The sequence below is a fragment of the Mastomys coucha genome, unplaced genomic scaffold, assembly GCF_008632895.1.
Source record: "Mastomys coucha isolate ucsf_1 unplaced genomic scaffold, UCSF_Mcou_1 pScaffold5, whole genome shotgun sequence".
Classification (NCBI taxonomy): Eukaryota; Metazoa; Chordata; class Mammalia; order Rodentia; family Muridae; genus Mastomys; species Mastomys coucha.
Window position 1 is genome coordinate 42181835 of NW_022196911.1, and position 19996 is coordinate 42201830.

At 38.2% G+C, this 19996-nt stretch overlaps 1 protein-coding gene across 5 annotated transcripts in view; it reads right to left on the reverse strand.

Annotated features, from left to right (window-relative positions):
• Positions 1 to 19996, reverse strand: part of Sgcd (sarcoglycan delta) — a 973571-nt gene that overhangs the window by 103240 nt on the left and 850335 nt on the right. For all 5 annotated transcript variants that reach the window (XM_031353950.1, XM_031353948.1, XM_031353949.1 and 2 more), the window contains one exon: positions 10005 to 10077. In XM_031353950.1, the coding sequence (XP_031209810.1) occupies positions 10005 to 10077 (73 nt within the window). The remainder of the gene's footprint in view (positions 1 to 10004; positions 10078 to 19996) is intronic.

A 19996-nucleotide genomic window follows, 5' to 3' on the forward strand; every position in this document is an offset into this window, starting at 1 on the left:
TCAACAATGCTTACTTTTAGGATGGTAAGCCTGCCTTGACAACTAAGCTAAAAGTGTGATTGTATACCCTATATGATGGCTTTTCTTTGGAGTACTTTTTTATTCTTTAGTCCCTAAAATTAAAATTTAATCTAAAATGCATAATTTTATTATTAAGCTACTATGTCACAGACATTGGTGATGATGTCATTTTTCTCTTATGTTCACATAGAAATGGGCCTATCAATGAAAGGTAAAAGTGGTGTTTTTCAACCATGCCATCAATGGCTCTAGCTATCACAGATGCCCCAGGGATGCCTAATAATGACTTTGAGGGAGGCTTGGGCAGTGCTTGGCCAGACACTCCCTTCTTATCTTGTTTAGTTTGAAAGATTAAAATATCCAAATCGCTTTGGGGGGAAAATAACATATTTGGACTCATCTCTTGCTGACTTCTGATTTTCAAAGGGATGAATATTGCTTATGACAAGGGCCATAATGTTGGGGTTTTTTTGTTGTTGTTATTGTTGTTTTCAAGACAGGGTTTCTTTGTATAGCCCTGGCTGTCCAGGAACTCACTCTGTAGACCAGGCTGGCCTCAAACTCAGAAATCCACCTGCCTCTGCCTCCCAAGTGCTGGGATTAAAGGCATGTGCCACCATCACCTGGCAGGGCCATAATGTTGGGTTCTGGCAGTTTCCCCCCTTTGACTATTTACAAGTTCTTACAAGAGTCAGAAAGGAAGAGTCCTAGCCATTGTATTTTGCCAGCATCAGCTAAAACACATTGGGATTGGCAAGCCACTTCATGCAGGCAAAAGCAAGTGTCATTTCTTTATTGTTCTTGTCTGACTAATTTTTCTCTCAAACTTTTATCCTTATGAGTTGTTGGGGGGAAAGTCAAATGATATCTATTCTGGTCATCTTTCTATGAGCTCAAAACAAAAGATTTTCCTTTAATAATCAGGAAATATTTCCTTCCTCTCTTTGGAATGTTATTAGTAGGGTAGAGGTTTATGGGACTTCCCAGTAAGGTGGAACAGACAAATCCCAGCTCCCAGCACATGTAGTTCTGGTGGGCTTCGGGGTTAGGTAGCAGCTCATGCTGGATTGTATTTGCTTATTTCCATGTTCACTTAGCCTCAGTGAATATCAGGTATGATTGGTATTGCTAACCCATAATGTTGGGCATGCCTCCTGTTTCAGTCTCAAGTCTATCTATCTATCTATCTATCTATCTATCTATCTATCTATCTATCTATCTATCTATCAATCTGTCTATCAATCGTCTATCTATCTATCTATCTATCTATCTATCTATCTATCTATCTAACTATCTATCTATCTATCTAAGTATTAGGAGTCCTCTGTTTCCACATGGACTCTTGGAAAGTTCTTGAATCTGGAGAACTCTGACCTAAACATTTGGATTATTATTTTAATGGAGTCATAGTATGATAGCATTATGGAGAGGTAGTAAAAAGTGGGAGATAGGGCCAAGGTAGAGGATGTAGGTTGCTGTGATGTATGTCCTTTGGGACTCCATATTGTCCTGGCCTATTCCTGTATTACATCCTCTCTTGCCTGGCTATCATGATGTTAACCGGATTTTTCTACCATGCCTTCTCTGCCTCAATGGACGGAAACCATGAAAAAAAAACAAAACAAAACATTTCTTTTAAGTTGTTTCTAACATGTCATAGTGATTAGAAAGCTTACCAATTACCTCACTGTAGGGAATCATCCTGGGAACCTGTCCAGCCCACCATCAGTTACCACCTGTGTTCCTAAACAGGATCCAGATGGAATGTGATTTGCAGTACTAGAAAGGGTATGTTCTGGGGGTTGGGGGAGCGGCGAGGGTGTGTAGGGGTGTGTGTTTTATGTGGCTACTCTTAAAATATATTTCCTCCTTTTCTAGAGATTCATAAAATTTCCTCCCTCGCCACATTATACACAGGGAGGCCATCTGTGGGAGAACTTTTCACTGTGACTTTCTCCCAGAGTTTCAGAAAGTACAATGACATGGAATTAACTTTTCTTTTTTACCATTATTATTATTATTATTATTTATTATTATTATTATTATTATTATTATTATTAATTTCTTTGTTTGCCTTAAGACAGGGTTTTACTATGGATCCCTGACTGGCTTAGAATTCAGTATTAGATCAGACTGCCCTTGAACTCACTGAGATCCTCCTGCCTCTGAGTACTCCTAGGGCTAGCTGATTTTTCTTAAAACCTATCTAATTAGCTACTTTCCTCATTGTTGATAGCAGCCATTTAGGTATTTATTAAATTCTTGCTTTCCTGACATTTGTTAACTTCCTCCCACAACTGACCAGACATTAGAAGAGACAGGCTCTCAATTTCTATCCAAGTAAAACCTTCCTTAGGTTATGGCCTCATTTCTCCTATGATGTTGCCTGGCTCATACTCTTCCCTGGCTCCCAAAGAAAGAATCACCACATAGAGAGAGAACAGATATGGAACACAAAGGCAATATATTTTTAAAGAACAAATCCCTTGGCTTTCTTGAAAATATTATGTTGAAGACAGGATCCCATATGTAGCCCTGGCCAACCTAATTCACTAAATAGATCAGGTTGCCTCAAAATTGCTGGGATTCTCTAGCCTCTGCCTCCCAAGCACTGCAACAACAGATATATGCCATCACACCTGGCTTCTGTTACATTTTTTAAAGAAAAAGAAGCTTTTGATTGATAAATGGGTCAAGGATAGGGATAGAACTACCTTAATTATTGGAGCACTACCTTCCGTTTGTTTCTGTGTCCTCATCAAGATCAGCAAAATGGGAAAGCAGAAGCAACAGCATAGCATTACCCAATCTATAAGATTGTCTTCGAACAATGAATGCTAGTGAGGATAACCATTTATCTGTAATGTTGATAGTTATCATAAATATAGTAGTTGTTTGCATCCCTTGTTTCACCTTAATTGAAAAATAATTACTGGCCTTTATAATTTGATAGAAACTTTTATTGGTAGAAAAAACATGTTAAACTTTGTGAATGCTGGTCTGTGATGTCAGTCATGATTATACAGAACTATCTTTTTCTCCTCTTCAAAACTAACAGTTTTTTGAGCTTTTATTGTCTGAGTTTTTCTGCACTGCAGATGCCTTAGGTTCTTAAGAACTTAAGAGTGTTGTCTGCATTCATTGTGCACAAGGGTACTGGGGTCACATTAAGAACAACCTCAGGACAACTGCAAGGCCCAAAGTGTTGACCAGTTGATCCCATTAATGATAATTTCCTTCAGACTCTGCAATCTGAGTCTTTAGTATAAGGCTCTCTGATATGTAACCAACCAATACTTTTTAATGGTCTCTGATCCTTCCAGACAACTTAAATAGTTATGCTGTTTGCATATTTTTAAAACTTTCATTTCAATTATATTATAGAGCCAAATGTTTCTGAATGTTACATATGTAAAACAAAAAGACCTCAGTCTAAGTATATGGAATACTGGGGTGGGGGTGGAGGAAAAGAGAGAAAGGATGTGAATTATGGAAAATATCTGTAAAATACTAAAAAGGAAAATTTAATGGTTTTGTATCAAATAACATTCTGTGGTGTTGCTCTACACACCACACACCCATGATCATGAGGCTTAGCATCAACCTCTCTTCCTTCTTTTCAGTTTTAAAAGTCATTATTTGAAATTCTTATATTGTGACTTTGAAAAGGGTTAGTACCCACACTGTAGTTAACTGAACTCCAATGCTATGCCTAACTTTCTTGGTTCCTTAAATTTATAAAGCACCGGAAGACAATCTAAATTTAGTTATGAATAGACTAAAACAATAGAACAATTTATTTTTGTCAGCTTATGTGAGTCTGGTTGAATTCATGTTTCACTATGATACACACAGATTTTAAATCTTACACATTCCCAAAGGAGTTTAGCTTTCCTATTTTACATTAAAAAAGAAAACAAGTACACACACACACACACACACACACACACACACACACACACTTACATGTCACCTATAGAATATTCCAGGATATGCTGGGATTAATAGATGTGTGTAAGATTTCTTCACACAGAAATTTCTATCACAGAACTCTGGCTATATTTTGTGGAAAAGAACTAAACAAAACAGTATCAATTCTCAGTTGTTGCACAACATGCTCAAGACCATTTTTCACACCCTAACTGCGATGTGCTATCATTAGCAACTTAATAAAGTCTTTCAAGTCTTTTGTAAGCATATTTGAAATTGCTTCTACACAATCTGTTAAATATCTTCACCACCAGAAGGAAAATCATATTTTCATAAAGGCCCTGGAATGTTGTAGAGAACCATGGAGATAAGTTGGGGCATTTGTTCCCTAAGCTAAGTAGCTAGAAACACTCATTCCTTTTAAACCCAAACCTGAGTCACTGTCTCTTTTCTATGTATCTCAACCAAAATATCATTGAGGATGGACAACCTAGTGCTCCTAGGTAGATGGCATCATCATTCTCTATGTTTCTACCAGTTTGCTTCATACCTCCATCCCAGCAATTATTGTGTCATACTGCACTTTGGGTTATATTTATGTTGCATCTCCCTTAGCTGAGAACTATTTTAGTGATCATTTTATGCATGCCTGTGTTTAGTGCATTTTATGTACTTCCAAGTGTTTAGTACAAAATTCCTAAGTAAGTATTAAACCATACTTTGTAAGTGGTCTCTGATATTCAGGGACAAGGTAATAAAATACCCTCCTTGCTGTAAGTACATGTGATATAAGAGGTGAAGAATTACACACATACCACACACACACACACACACACACACATACACACACACACACAGTTTTTTGGTTTCTTATGTCTTAGAGCTTCTTAGGGTTCCCTCCAAGATGTAGGAGCTAATTAAGGTTTTCTGACTATCACAATCATTCAACTTTGTCTCCCCTTTTTACTCTTTCATTCCCTGTGTCTCTGATTTCTGATTTTTATTCATTATCCTCTAAGGATATGAATCCTATAAGGAGGCCTCAGAGAAGTATGGACATTCAAAGGAAGCCTCTGTTCTTATAGAAAATACATATGCAAAGCCGTGGGGCCCATTTCCCATATCAGATCATGAACAGCTTGAGATCAGAAGAATCTGAATAAGGGAACATTGAACATATTCATATCCTGAGTGGTGAATTTATTAAAATCCAATTACTATTCCAGATGAGTTCCTCTTATTTCAAGGGACAGGTTCAGTACTTGGTGTATTTTTGACTAATGTTTCCAATCTGGAGCACTGTATCATTATTTTAGAATGACCCTGCAAGGTAAAGTCAACATGCATGAACCTGCCATTGACATAGACTGTTGACATAGCCCTCATCTGTATAGTAAGAAGCTTTCTCTGCTTTGGATTTGAGTTCATCTCGGGATTATATACAGACATTTTCAGTAAAAACTGCAAAGCAGGGACCATAATCATGTAAGAGCAAAGCAGTAATCTAAAACCACTGAAGCTAGGAAGCCTTTTCTCCTTTACTGAGAGCATCTAAGGAAGAGATGCTGGAAGTCTCAACTCTACTTCTCATGAACAAGCTAGCAAGCAAACCAACAAACCGAAGAACACACTCTCCTGTAGCCAAGAGCAAGTCATTGTAGTGGGAAAGCATACTGAGACAGGTGGAGGTTTCTCATGTTTGATCATCTGGGTGAGAGTGGGCTGTAAAATATTTAAGTTCTTTATTTTATAAGGTAGTCCAGGTCCAATTCTTTTGTGGTCTGCAGCCTTGATTTGCTTCTAATTAATAATAATTTCCTAGAAAATCTGTATATTACATTAAAAGAACCCTTTGCCAAACATCCCAATTTAACTTCACTGAGAACTTTAAAGGTTCATTTCACTTACATCTCAACTAACACCTGTCTATAAAATCTATAAAAGTGTTTTAAATAACATTCTTAATCTGTAAGGCAGTTAGGTAACTGTGTCTTCTAAAGCAAAATGCAATAGAGAATATGATATCAAAGGATGGTAGGATGTTGACACCAGAAAATAGAGGATAAGGAGGATGATCTAAATATATTGTATAACTTGTTCAAATTAAAAGTAGTTTTAAAACAAGAAGCTTGGATATTATAAAAGGAATAAATATCTAAAACCAAAAGACAGTTGCATTTCTGTAGATGCCAGGGCTCCATGTTTTGCTCTTGGCCATTGAATGTGGGTTTCTGACCCACAGAACCAAGCCATTTTAATTCTCTTGGATTAGCACTAGGGATGGACTAAGATGATGTCCCTGAACAGTTTGTAGTTTTACACTTGCCAACACAAGTCCAGGGGTCTCATTTAAAGTACTATGCTTCCTTGAATCCAAAGACATAGCAGCATGGAGGTGGCAGAGCCCAGAGGACATGGGCTTCAAGATCCTTATCTTTGGCTCCGTAGGCATGGTCAGTATCAATTAAAAGCACGGAGTAAAATGTACTGCTATGCAATAAATGAAAATGCAAAACATACACAGACATTGTTATTCAATGTCTGTGAACCATAATTGAGCATATTTTCAATTTGTCTAACAGGTTTATCTATCCTGCAGCTCACAACTGAAGATAGTTAGGGGGATGGGGCTCAACACAAAACCACAAATTTACTTAACTTTTATAAGACTTTACTGTGATATATATCATGTAACACACACACACACACACACATACACACATATGCACATTGTAATTGGACTGCTTTGTTCAGAGGTGTAAAATTTGAAGATGACAAAGTCACACTGTAATGTCAAAAGGCTGTCACACTACAAGATGCCAATGAGGAAAAAAATCTAGAAAGAAGAAAAGGCTAAATTACAAAATTTTGTATTTTCAACTGGGCTCAGCCTATCATGATTTGGACTAAAAGGACAAACAAAAGAGCAGTGTCAGAATAACATATGGAAATATTTTTATGATACTTGTGCTAGTCACACTTAATTCTCAACTTGACACAGCCTAGAGTCCTCTGAGAGGAGAAGTCTCTGTTGAGGAATTACCTAAATCAGACTGGTCTGTGGGTATGCCTGTTAGGGACTGTCTTGATTATTAATTGTTGTAGGAGGGTCCAGCCCACTGTGGGTGGCACCATTCCCCAGGCTGGTAATCCTGGGCTGTATTTAAAAAGCTACTTAAGTATAAGTGAGTGAGCTAGAGGGCAAGCCAGCAAGAACCATGTTTCCATGGATTCTGCTATGACTTCCTCAATGATAGACTGTGCCATCCAACTGTAAACCAAGCAAACCCTTTCCATCCCAAGTTGCTTTTGGTCAGGGCATTTTGAATCACTGTAACAGAATGCAATGAGGATAATTCCTATAAAAAAAAACTTTACTTTGAGCATCTGCTGACTTTGCCAATAATTTTAGGATAAGTAATGAAAGTACAGTTCTTACCTTTTTTTTTTTTTTTTTTAAAGATTTTATTTATTTATTGGATGTATGTGAGTACATTGGCACTGTCTTCAGATACTCAGCAGAGGGCATCAGATCTCAGTACAGATGGGTGTGAGCCACTATGTGGTTGCTGGAAATTGAACTCAGGACCTCTAGAAGAGTAATCAGTACTTTTAACTGCTGAGCCATCTCTCCAGCCCCCTTACCTGAATTCTTTATGCAGTTGCTCAGGAATTTTAGAGATTATATTATATATTCTAATGCAATATCTGGGGCATCTCTTATGTTTTAAGTAGACACTGAAAGCTTATCCTCAGTACACCTATGAGCAAATATTGTTTTACATTCTCCAAGAACCAGCTCTTTGATGTAGGTTGATGTATATAGAAATGCCCTTTTGGCATGGTTTTCTTCTAATTATGTTTTTATGAGGAGCAAAACGCTAATTTCATGAGACATAATAATGATTAAATGAGGGTAATTAGCTTTTGTGTCTCCTTAAACAGTGGTCAACTTTTTGGGTTGACAATCTTTGAGGTCATCTTTTCTGGTTCTTTACAAAACATTTAATGGCTTTTGAGTTTACAGCACTAGACTAAACAGTATAACATCAGAATGGACTTCAGTGTAATGTGTATAAGGAATGTTTGGTACCCATTGTGTAAGCTCTTCTGACCTGCTGTACCTTCTCCTTCTAGCTTATGATGACCATTATTCTATTCTGTACTATATAATCTATGTATTTTAGGTTTAACATACAATTAAGGTCACATACTATTTGTCTTGTATGTCTGGCTTCTCTCACGCAATGTAGTACCCTTGAGTTCATCCATGGTGTCACATGTTGCCATCTCCCTTTTAATGGCTTTTGCATTGTGAAAAAATAGGAATTGTTATAAAAGCGATTTTGATAGAACTTTGTAAAATGGAGTCAGGGAGCCGTTAGGACATAGTGTTTATGCATGACTCCAACTGCTGACTGCTGTTTGAGATGTGAAGTTTTTGACACTAAGTATCTGCAACACAGAAATCATAAGACAATGCCTTTATGCTCCAAATCTTAGGATGTACACCACTAGGTGATTGGACTCTAGTTTATGGGCATTTCAGTTCAGTTTACATATCCCTCCCTTACCTTCTCTACAGTCAATGGCCCACCTAAGCTCAGCCTTCCCTTGCCTTCCACAGAACACTGATTCATGCTATTCAAACCTGGGTCCCTAAATTGTTATTCTTAAAATTCTAGAGATGGCCCTTTCATCCTGATACAGTTTCTGAGTTAAAGTTTAGTGACATTATATATCTGCCTCATTTCTTTTATCCATTCATCCATCAGTACCCAAGTGAGTTGGTTTTATGCCTTGGCTCTTGTGATATATCCTCCAGTAACTGTGAGAGTGCAGATATCTGATGTATTACTAACATCATCATACATGTACAAACATGTACGCTCATACACATTTGCACATACAGTGGCAGAACAGCTGGGGTGTTTACTATAGCTCCACCTTATTTGGGATTTTTCTGGGAAAAAGTTCTCATCCCCCACTAATTATCCTCTTTTCTCTCAGTCTATTTCCCTTCATCCTTAGAGAGTATACATTTTGAAGAAAGGCTATAGGTTTCTGAATTATGTAATATATTTCTCACGGCTGAGAATGTGTTCCTGTTGATAGAATACAGGATCCCCTGTGGCTGTGGACATTTCAGTGAAGCACCGATCTAGAGTCTATATTCTGAAGGAGTAGATGGAGCCTATAGATTGCAGATGCATCTGATTATAGTGACGTCTATTAGGAAGTAGTTAGCCAGTGTTGCCTATATTCTTCTGGTTTCAGGTCAAAGAATTGCCAAACACATCCTTGGCTCCTGGATGGTTAGAGTCCTACCTTAGAAATTACAGTTGTACTTAAATCAACATATCATTTTTAATGCTTCTTTTGCCTGACTGTCAGCACCTAGGATGGTTTTTAGGCTATATCTCTATGTCCATCCATCTGTATGTTATTCTTTTTCGTTTTGCATAGTTGGTGGCAACAACATAGAATCTCAAATGCCTGCCCTTCTAAAAACCACACCCATATCCAAGGTTGAACATCAACTCTAGTCTAAAGAATATTTACAGAATTCAGTTCCAGCAGCATACTACCCAAGTTACAAACATTCTCTTTCACGGGGGGAAACAACTGAATTTGGTTTAGATATCAACTACTGCTATATAATACTTTTGGGGTAGCTGATAAACAACAATTGTGATTCATTTACTAACTGTATTGATTTGTAGTAACACAGAAAAAAGCAATAAACAGACATTGTCAGCCCAGAAATCCATTCAACAATCACCTTTACATAGCTGGAAACCTCTCACCTCAGACCATTGGTTCCTTAAGTACTCAGAGGAAAAAAAAAAAAAGATTAAAAAAAAGATTCTCCAATCTTTCCCAGTTAAACTATTTCATGTAATAAATGTCAGTATTATTCAAAATAAGTTTTTGGCCAACCACAGACAGGAAACAGCTACTGATCTATGCAAATTGCATTATGCAAAATGAGTTCTTGGCTAGCCATTGATAGGAAATTGCTGCTGATCTATACAATACAGCCGGAAGCTTACCTTAGTTCCTTGAAGGGGTCTGCTCTGACATTAGGTGTTTCTATGGATTTGGGGAAGACTGTGCCTTCAGCTCCTACAGAGAAAAGACAAAAGCAGACAGACATTGTCTGTGGGGTTGCCCAGGACATCATCCACACACTGGTGAGAGCTCAGAGTGTGCATTTTGCCACTAGCTACAGGGCTTCTGACAGGAGAGTGTTAAATCAGTTCCTGTAAGCAACTCTTGCATCAGATTGAAGACAGGAGGAAAATTCCATGTAGGTTTCTGGGGTTGGGATACAATTAATAAGCAAATGAACATTTTAATGAAAATATCATTATATTTCTTTTTCCATGTCCATTCCATGAGCCTATGTTCAACCCCTAACATTGAGAACCTTTTTCTCAAAAAGGAAAGGAACTTTAAAAACATGACTTAAAATAGGAAATTTTAGCTCTTGTTGTAAATTATTATTGGCCACCTTATAAATTATTAATGGCCATTGAACTGGAAATTTTGAAATACAACAGCTGAGTCCCTTTTCCCGCAGTGCAGTACAAATTCTGTAGCATGGGGTTAGATGGTAGTGTTTGCTTAGTATCAAGCTAAAATATTTTCCCCTGTAAGTTCTGCATCACCATTTTGAAATGTTATTCAAATGGAACATTATGAGAGATCATTTGAAGTACATATTTCTATACTGGTATAAACATTGATCCCCAGCCTGATCAAGACATTCAGATCTTGTTTGAACTATTAGCCTTTATCTATACCACCTGTCAACATCAGCTGAACCTTTATAGCTATAAAATATAGTGATTATCTGATTTTTATGATCCCTAAGAGATTTCAAACCATTTAATCTGCAGTGTATTAGCAACATTTGCCCTGGATATTAGATTCTCAACTAAACATAGCTGGGGCAGTATCCTGTATTTTGAAGAATTTAAGTGATTCACATTTGGTGTATATATTTAATATGGTTAAGTAAAGTGAGATATTTTGCACTCTTTTACAACTTTCTAGAACTTCTTTGCATGCTTATACTGCTTTGAATTCATTCATTTGTAAGTTACCCTTAATTTAGATTTCTCCTGGTATTGTGATGTGTATAGAAAAAGTAATTTATTTAGGTATATAGCAATAGCAAAAATATCTAGTCTTATGACAGCAGCAATAGATCATTGCAAGGACAATCAGAAAATAATACTTTGACCTAACATTATACATAGCTACTAATGAAATAGCTTGCTGATTAACAGAAATTTATAAGTTAACCATTTTGAGTGAATCCTATAAATTTTATCATATGTACTAGCCCACATCCCCCGTAGAACCCCATTGAATTGACACCATCAATGAGTAGAAACAAGAGTGGGCCATTGAAAATCTTTCTCAGCCTGAAGACCTTGTGTGTTTGTCTGTGTATGTACATGTGTGCTCAGGAGTGCTTACCCATGCACGCTCATGTAGAAACTAGAATTGACACCAGTGTCTTCCTCAGCTCTCACTAAACTTGGAGCATGTTCTTTGGCTAAACTGGCTAGCTAGCAAGCCCTTGGGTTGTTGCAGTAAATCTCCAACCCAATTATGCCCCAGCAATGAAAACATAATTAATATGAATACAAGCTGTGTGCCTAGATTGGGCAGATCTACCACTGCACTACCATCCTTCCCATATAAAAGACCCCTTGTATCTTGCTGTTTTCCCAGGGCAGGTGCTTCTGCTCAACTTTCCATCTTCCTTCTCCCTTGATGTCCTCTCTCTCTCTCTCTCTCTCTCTCTCTCTCTTTCCTCCTCTTCCTCCTCCTCCTCCTCCTCCTCAAACTTTCAGCTCCACCTTCCCCTCTTTCTCCACCCAATCACAGGCTCTAGTCTTTATTTTATAAATTAAGGTGGGGAGAAGGTGTACAGGAAGTCACCTGAGTGCTGACTCATTCCTTGTTTGCAGCCCCTCACAGGAGAACGGAATTAACATCAAATATAATTAGCCCCAGGACTATCCACAACACTGGGATCCATCTGTCCCCACTTCCCAATGTTGAAGTTACAGATATATGCCACCTAATTTGCTTTTTACATAAGTACTGGGGATCCAAGTTCAGGTCCTCAGGCTTGCATAACGAGCACTTTACCCACTGAATATTTCCACAGCACTGATGTCCTTCTTACTTTTTAAAAATTCCATATCATTTCAAACACATTGAAATATACACATAATGAAATCTACCACTTGTTATGCAAATTATGTAAGAATGTTCAAAGTTTTGTTATGCATAAATTACTAATTTTGCCCCTGAGATTTCCATGTTATGTTTTAGTATAACTGTAGAATGAATTAGATTTTAGACTATCATGCAGCTTTTGTTAAACATGCATTCAATTTGGTTTTGAAGAGTGTATTAATTTTTTCTTTGCTGTGACCAAAGGTTTTGCTCACACAGGGCTGCTCAACGATCTCACACTTAGACATCATATAATTTAAATTTATGTTTGGCCATATTGATAGGTATCTGGGAGCACTTATGGCTCATGGACCAAAGACTAGATGTGCTGGGTTCATGGGTTGAGGTTATGGTTCCCCACAGTGGAGAAGGCTTGATGGAGGAGCTTGCTTATACCTGGCAAGTTCAGGAGGCAGAGGCAGAGGAATGCCAGCATTCAGGTAACCTTCTTCTTTCCCCTCTTTTATTCTTCTTTCCCCTAGGCCTCAGGATGTTGTGGCCCACATTTTATTCCACAGTTAATCCTTTCTGGAAAGTCCTCTTAGATAAATCCCAATGAATGCCTCTCTAATACTGTACAAAACTCCTTTATGCAATTAAATTGAAAAAAGAAATTTAAACATTACAATGAGTATTCATTTCATATCTACAGCATTGTTGAGATCCTTGGAGAAGTATGTGGGACCTGCAAACTATGAAATTGTTAAGGTTAAACTAGCTCCACGTAAGTCACATGGTAATATTGCCCAACCTATCTGATGCCCTGGGCAGATCCCTAACCACCTCCAGTTCTGGAGAGACTACATCTCTAAACAGAAACTTCCCTTTGAAATTCAGAAACCTGTGGTTCTTTATCTTAAAACTACAATTAAAAGGCACAGTGCTATATCTCAGTAAGGTAAAGAGTTAGTTTGGTTGTACTTTTGATATACTTAAGTTCTAGTTGAATCTCTTTTCCTCTACTCAGAATTCTGTTAAAGCAAAAACAACCTTACCTCTTTATTTTAAAGTCAGCTTTAGTTGTCTGGCTTATAAATATGGCGACTGTTCCTATCTCCATGCACAGCCTTCACTGTGTAAAGTCTTACACCAACCATGGCTCTTGATGTTTTGCTCACTGTCATACACATTCCTACCTTCACAATACATCTGAAGCCTATGGTGACTGTGCGCAATATGTTTACACTGTAGATCAGAAGCTACATTACATCAGACTAATGACTCAAACTTGAAGAATGGTTTTTCCTTTTAATGACTTTCAAATGTGTGACAGTGTCTTTGTCCTAGTCAAATTCTGGCTAAGTCTCCTTCATTAGCCAAGGATGATAATCAAATGCATCTGTACTTTGACCATTCTCTTGGTTTTATTTAGTTTAAGGTGGAACTACTTATCTGGAGCTTGTGGATTTTGGTCCTGTCATTTCTCTGAGCCAGTCTCTGAGCCAGCCGAGGAGGGGAAATAAGTGACCATAATAGAGTCCCTCAACACTTCACACAATACTGATGTAGGGAAGGGAAAGTGAGACAGGCTAGGCTTGCTCCATGACAGATTTCAAATTTTGCAGTTCAGGAGACTAGGCCTAAATCTTTCTTCAGGCAAGTCCAGGCCTCAGAAGCTGCCCTGCCACCTGGCCTGAGGCAAGGACAATTGGTCAGAGGCAGTTTTCAGACTTCCTCAGCAACAGTTTCCAGATTTCCCCAGCAACAGTTCCCAGCCCCTCCCTACACCCAACTCGGGGGCCAGCAATGGTTCTGGAATGTTCCCAGAGATAGAGCCAAGCATCTACCCTTCCCCAGACTTTCCCTAATGTGCTTTAAATTGGGCCTGTGAGCTCACTCTGGGGGGGGGGGATCTCTCAATATTTGCAGATGGTAGACCCCAGTATGCTGGACTTCTGCAGAATAAAACACTCTTGTGTTTGTTCATGTACTGTTTGAGTTCCTGGTATCATTCTTTGTTGAATCATGGACTCTTACAAAAGGACAGTCTCCTCTGAACACCAGAGGTCAGGATCATGGTTTTCTCTGATCCAAATATACCTTTGGTGTTCCCTGACTAGGTGAACACCTTTTCCTCTGCCATATCCCCATTGCCCAACATAACCAAAGGCAAAGAGTAAGCACTCAACGCCTATTTATAAAATGGCTACAACATTTATTTGGCACCCATTACACACTACCAAGTGCTTTTATGTATCTGGAAGATAGCATTACACCTCTGCAAATTGTGCTAATGTCTGTGTAAGTAGATGCACCTTCTTTGAGCTAGACTGGACTGGTTTCTGATTGATGGTGTGATTCCTATGGGAGACTCATTTCCTACCATAGAATTCCTTACATGATACTATCTATTTAGAATGAGTATCCTAAATCACAATTTGAAATATTATTTTAACTCTGATTATAAAATAACACTGTAATAAAGGAATATGGCAAAGGCTACATAAAAACACTTCTTTTTAAAGTCAAAGGTCATTAGGGTCTGTAATCCCCTCCTATACCAAGGAAACACTTATCTAAAGAAAATACCTAAAATTTACAAGGATCTCATAACTGCATCTGTAGTGAATGCCTTTGCAAAGACTTTCATGAACATGCGACTATCAATCCACCTTTAGCTCCAGGGCCCTAGAATCTTGCTTTGTCCATACTAGGATATTATAGTTTAAATATCAAACCCCTGTGCTGCTTATGTGTTGAATGCTTAGGCCTAGCTCTTGGTGTTATTTTGGGACATCTTAGGATGTTTAAGAAGGACTTTAAGCTGAAGAAATTAGAGGTGAGGACATGCTGTTTGAAGCTGTGTCCTGTCTTAACTGTCTGGTTTTGGTGTTTCTGTTTCTGTCTGCTTCCGGACTGCCATACAGTGTACCTCTTTCTGCTCCCATCTCTGAATCCTTTGATGTTCTGCCTCACATATTCTAAGAAACACAGAGCCAAATAACCACGCACTGAACCTTCTGATGTGAGCCACAGTAAGTCCTGCCTTTTTTATTTAAGCTTTTTTAAAAAAAACTATTATTTTATTTTTATAAGTACACTGTAGCTGTCTTCAGACACACCAGAAGAGGGTATCAGATTCCATTACAGATGGTTGTGAGTCATCATGTGTTTGCTGGAAACTGAACTCGGGACCTCTGGAAGAGCAGTCGGTGCTCTTAATTGCATCTCTCCAGCCCCAAGTCCTCTCTCTTTTAATTTGCTTTGAATAGTGATGTGCAGCTAACTCATACATACAAATGAATGTAGCATCCACTGAAAAGCAAGCCAATAAACATCAGAGTGGTGCCTTTGGGTGGAAAGGGGGACTCCCTGTGGGAAGGGAGGGAAAGGCAATCCAATATTTTTTGAGTTCTGTGCTAGGATTGGGCCAATGGGATCCTTGTGTCCTACATACCACAGGTCATACTTTCAGATATAGAAAGTTGTAGATATAAAGATACAAAACCTCTCATTTGATGAAGAACCTTGAACATATATAACTCCCATAATGTTCAGTTTTCTTCTTGGAGAGGAAAGATCATAGACTGGCAAAATGGCCTAGTGGGTGAATCACTTATCATGTGAGGCTGACCACCTGAGTTTATCTTGGAACTCACTTCAGAGAGGGAGACTCTGCTCATGGACAATGTCTTCAGACCTCAACATGTGTGCTGTTGTGTGTGCACGCCTTCTTTATGGTCAAGAGACTGAGCATCTTATAGATGAGTAATTTGCACTTCGGGGACATGGAAATTGTCCTGTAGTCATAGAGCTCACAAGTATGTGGCTGGAAACTTAAGTTCAGCCTCAGTTCCAGACCAAGTGCTCTTCATATCTGTTCCTAGTGAAATCTTTCAGCAGACTCATCTGCCTTGTAGTTACTCCTCTTTCTCTGAGTCTGAAAAATATCCAAGTTCATGTGTTCAAATCATGCTTGCCTTTAGGGTTCCAGTCACTTCTCTTCCAAACCTACTCATATTTGCAATGAGATGAGATATCACTTGTTAGAAAGACCTTTTATTAGTAAATCCTACCAGGTTTCTGATTTCCACATTTCCTCTTTTTACGGAGAGCCATCAATTGAGACAAATCTACCAAGTTGTCTTCTACCCATTCTTGGATAACATATTATTCTTTATTCTATTATTTCAAAAAGGCCCCTATTAAAATGTTACCCACTGATTCTTTGACACAATATAATTTACAGGCAATAAATGTTCATAAAGAGTTTGACTGAAAAATCCATAAAACCATTTTAGCTTTATTTTAAGTTCCATTTAATGTCCTTCAAAAATGATTTCATCGATGTGTTCCCATTAACTGGTTCTCTGCCCAATATCTTAATTCTATATAATCAATCAGGAACTTATAAAGCATGTGACAGGATCTATCTTAAGTATCTTGATTCACCATAGAGATCAGCTCAGTGGCTCTTTCCTCTATTAGCTCAGGTTGGGGGTACACTTGTGAAAATGTCTTGAGTGTACTCTGTTACCATAGTAACAGAAGCATAGCATCTCTAGAGAGGACACTCCAGTTCCAAGCTTAGGGTTACCACAGTTTCTTCTTGAGGAATCCTGCATGTCAGAAGATCTGAGATCCAGTCCTCTGTCTGTGTGATGTAAGGTGTAAAGCACAGCAGACAACCTCTCTAGGCACTATACTAGTCCTTCCTCAACTATAAAATGAGATAAGTGGCACTTTCTAAATCTAAAGCTCTGTGAGGTCACCATCTGACATAAGCAGAATTTTATCCTGGCCCATCTCCTGTTCTTCCTGGAGGAACAAAGAACCTTAGAACACAAAGAGAAAGATGTTTTGCAGGGTTGTAGTTTTGTGGTGCTAGTGATGGAATCTAGGGTCCTGCATAGGGCAAGCAGCTGCTATGCTAGCCTTAAACTGCACTTAACTGACAGAATAAAAACAATAGGAAATGAATCCTGTAAGAGATGAGCTAGCAGAAAGCAACATTTATTATTATAGATGGAAAAAATAAAACAATAATCATTATATCTACCTTGTTTAAGTCCCGAAAAGTGAGTTGAAGAAATTCAGAACTAAACACCAGGTCTTCTCTTTCCTGTTTCTGATTTAACAAGAAACAAATCAACCCATCTTTCAAACATTCTCCCTATCACGCCTTTCCAGCTTGACTTCCTTAACCAATTTACAATCCAATATTGGTATAAAAATATATTCTTATTCTAACAATAAAAGGGTAATTGTTTCGAAGTTTATAAAGTGGGAATGGGTGGATTCCATGCTGTGCAAGGTCACTTACCATTCTCTGCAGGTAACTGACTAGATTACATATCCCATTATTCAGAAAAGAATGGTGTGCAGCAAATTCATAGTTCAATTCATTCAGCACATATGCCTTGAGTAAGCAGTTGTAGGTCTTTTGAAGTAGGGACACAGTCACAGGCTGGTAGAATGGATCGTCCTCCACTATCCCATTCTGACTAGTTGAAATATTTGGTATTTAAGTGAGCTCACAAATAAGAACATCTATATATACATATATATAGATATAGATGTGTGTGTGTGTGTGTGTGTGTGTGTGTGTGTGTGTGTGTGTGTGTGTGTGTGTAAAGGTGATAGAGTCTTAAAAGAACACAAATCTTGGAAAATTTCCTAAAGTCACATCTGGCAGATGAGTTTTCTGATACACTGAAGTTTTGCTGATACCTAAAAAGTCTTTAGAAATGAATGTATCAAGAGAGGGTTGTAGCAATGCAAAAGAAAACAAAGGGTGGAAAGCCATCAAACACAACTAATAAAGACAATGTAGTTAGATCATATTCAGGAAATCATAGCCATGATGGTCTGATAGAGAAAAAGGTAGGTTCCAGAGAGTGCAGTGTTCTAGAGGGGATGTCAACTACTTTCATAATTTGATCAAATTCAGATTATTAAAAGATTGTATGGTTACATTTTATGGACTGAGTGTTTATATTAATCAAATCTTGATATGTTGAAGTCTTAACCCCATTGGGATGGTGGCACATGATGGCACAGTAGGGAGTATGCTAGAAGTATTTTGTCAGTTTGAAACAAGCTAGAGTTATTTTGTAAGAGGGATTCTCAATTGAGAAAATGCTCCAATGGTTTGGCCTGTGGGCAAGCCTGTGGTGTGTTTTCTTAATTGACAGTTGATATGGGAGGGCACAGCTCACTATGGGTAGTGCCAACCTTGGGTTGGTGGTCCTGGGTACTATAAGAAAGTAGGCTGAGCAAGCCATGAAAAGCAAGTACCTCTTTATGGCCTCTGCATTAGTTCCTGCCCTGATTGAGTTACTGCCCTGACTAGATTACACACTCCATGATTCAGGAGAAGAGTATAGTGTGCATGCAGCTAAACCCAAAGTTCAATGCATTTAGCATGTATGTATTGAAAAGGTGGCTATAAGTCTGAAAAACAGGGACACACAGTCACAGGTTGGTGGAGTGGAACATCCTTCACTATCAACCTCCATAAGCAATGGAGTTACTTAACTAGAAGTATAAGATGGAAGGAATCCTTTTCTGCCCAAATTGCTTTTGGTCATTGTGTTTTATCAAAGCAACAGAAACCCTAATTCAGGCAGGGATATAACTAGATTTTGAAGAGTTCATGAGGATGGAACCCTGATGATGGGTTTGGTGCCTGTATAAGAAGAAATTGTCAGATATGTCCTCTTTCTGTCATGTGCAGTCACTCATCAACTATCCTAGGATGAGATTCTTAAGAAAAGACAGACTAGGACTCATCCCAGTAGGAAGCTGGTTAAGTCAGGCCATTCTGACGCCAGAATCTAGACTTCCCTACAAACAGAATGGCAAGGAATACATGTGTGCTCCAGAGCCAGCTGTGCTGTTTGTGCTTTCTGATAGTGACACTCAGATGTTGTGTTACAGCATGGAGAAGATGATCACAGAAGCATAGACCTGCAGAGGCTAGGGAAGAGATAGGAAGACTGATCTAGAGAACTCACAGTAAGAAAGAGGAGTGGATAGGATGAGAAGACCCTTAAGGGAGAATCACTAAGATCTAGGGTTGCACTGGACAAGAGGAGATGGAAGGGTGATCACAGTGCCCTAGGAGAAACCTAGAACTCAGTTCAAGCTGAGCCAACAAGCGTTCAAGGCCAGCTATGCCCACAGAAGCCATATACTCCTGAAAAACTATACTCAAGTATTTGATATTTTAGTTACAAATTCCAGCTTTTAGTTTTCTTATAATGAAACAAGAAAGATAAGAAAATTTAAACATTCTCTATGTATAAGTAGTATATTTAGTAATTACAGAAAATGACAAATAACCATTTGAAAATGAATATGCTCTGTGAAAAAATACTTTTCTGGTTACCTTCAAGTTCTAGATAAAAAGGTTTTTACATTGTTGTTAGAATTCTTTGTAGAACATATGCGATAGTTTTGATATAAGTCCAGAATATTGAACATGGAAATGATTTGATACTTAAATATGGTATTTTGATTTGATACCCATTTTCATACAAACTCTACCTCCTCATAGCAACTGTACCTTTTTGTATAAACTGTACCTCATTTTACAGTATAGAAACCATGGTACGTCTAGAAGTGGATTGTCAGATAATAATCTCAGGAGATTCCTCAGAAGCAACTGTTTTTTAATTATTATTTAATTTGTGTGTGTGAGAGAGAGAGTGAGCAAATTTTATGAATGCATACATGTGTCTGCACATGTAGAGGCCAGTACTCAACTTTGGTTGTTCACAAGCTGCCCACCTTGTTTTTCTCTTTCTTTCTTTCTTTCTTTCTTTCTTTCTTTCTTTCTTTCTTT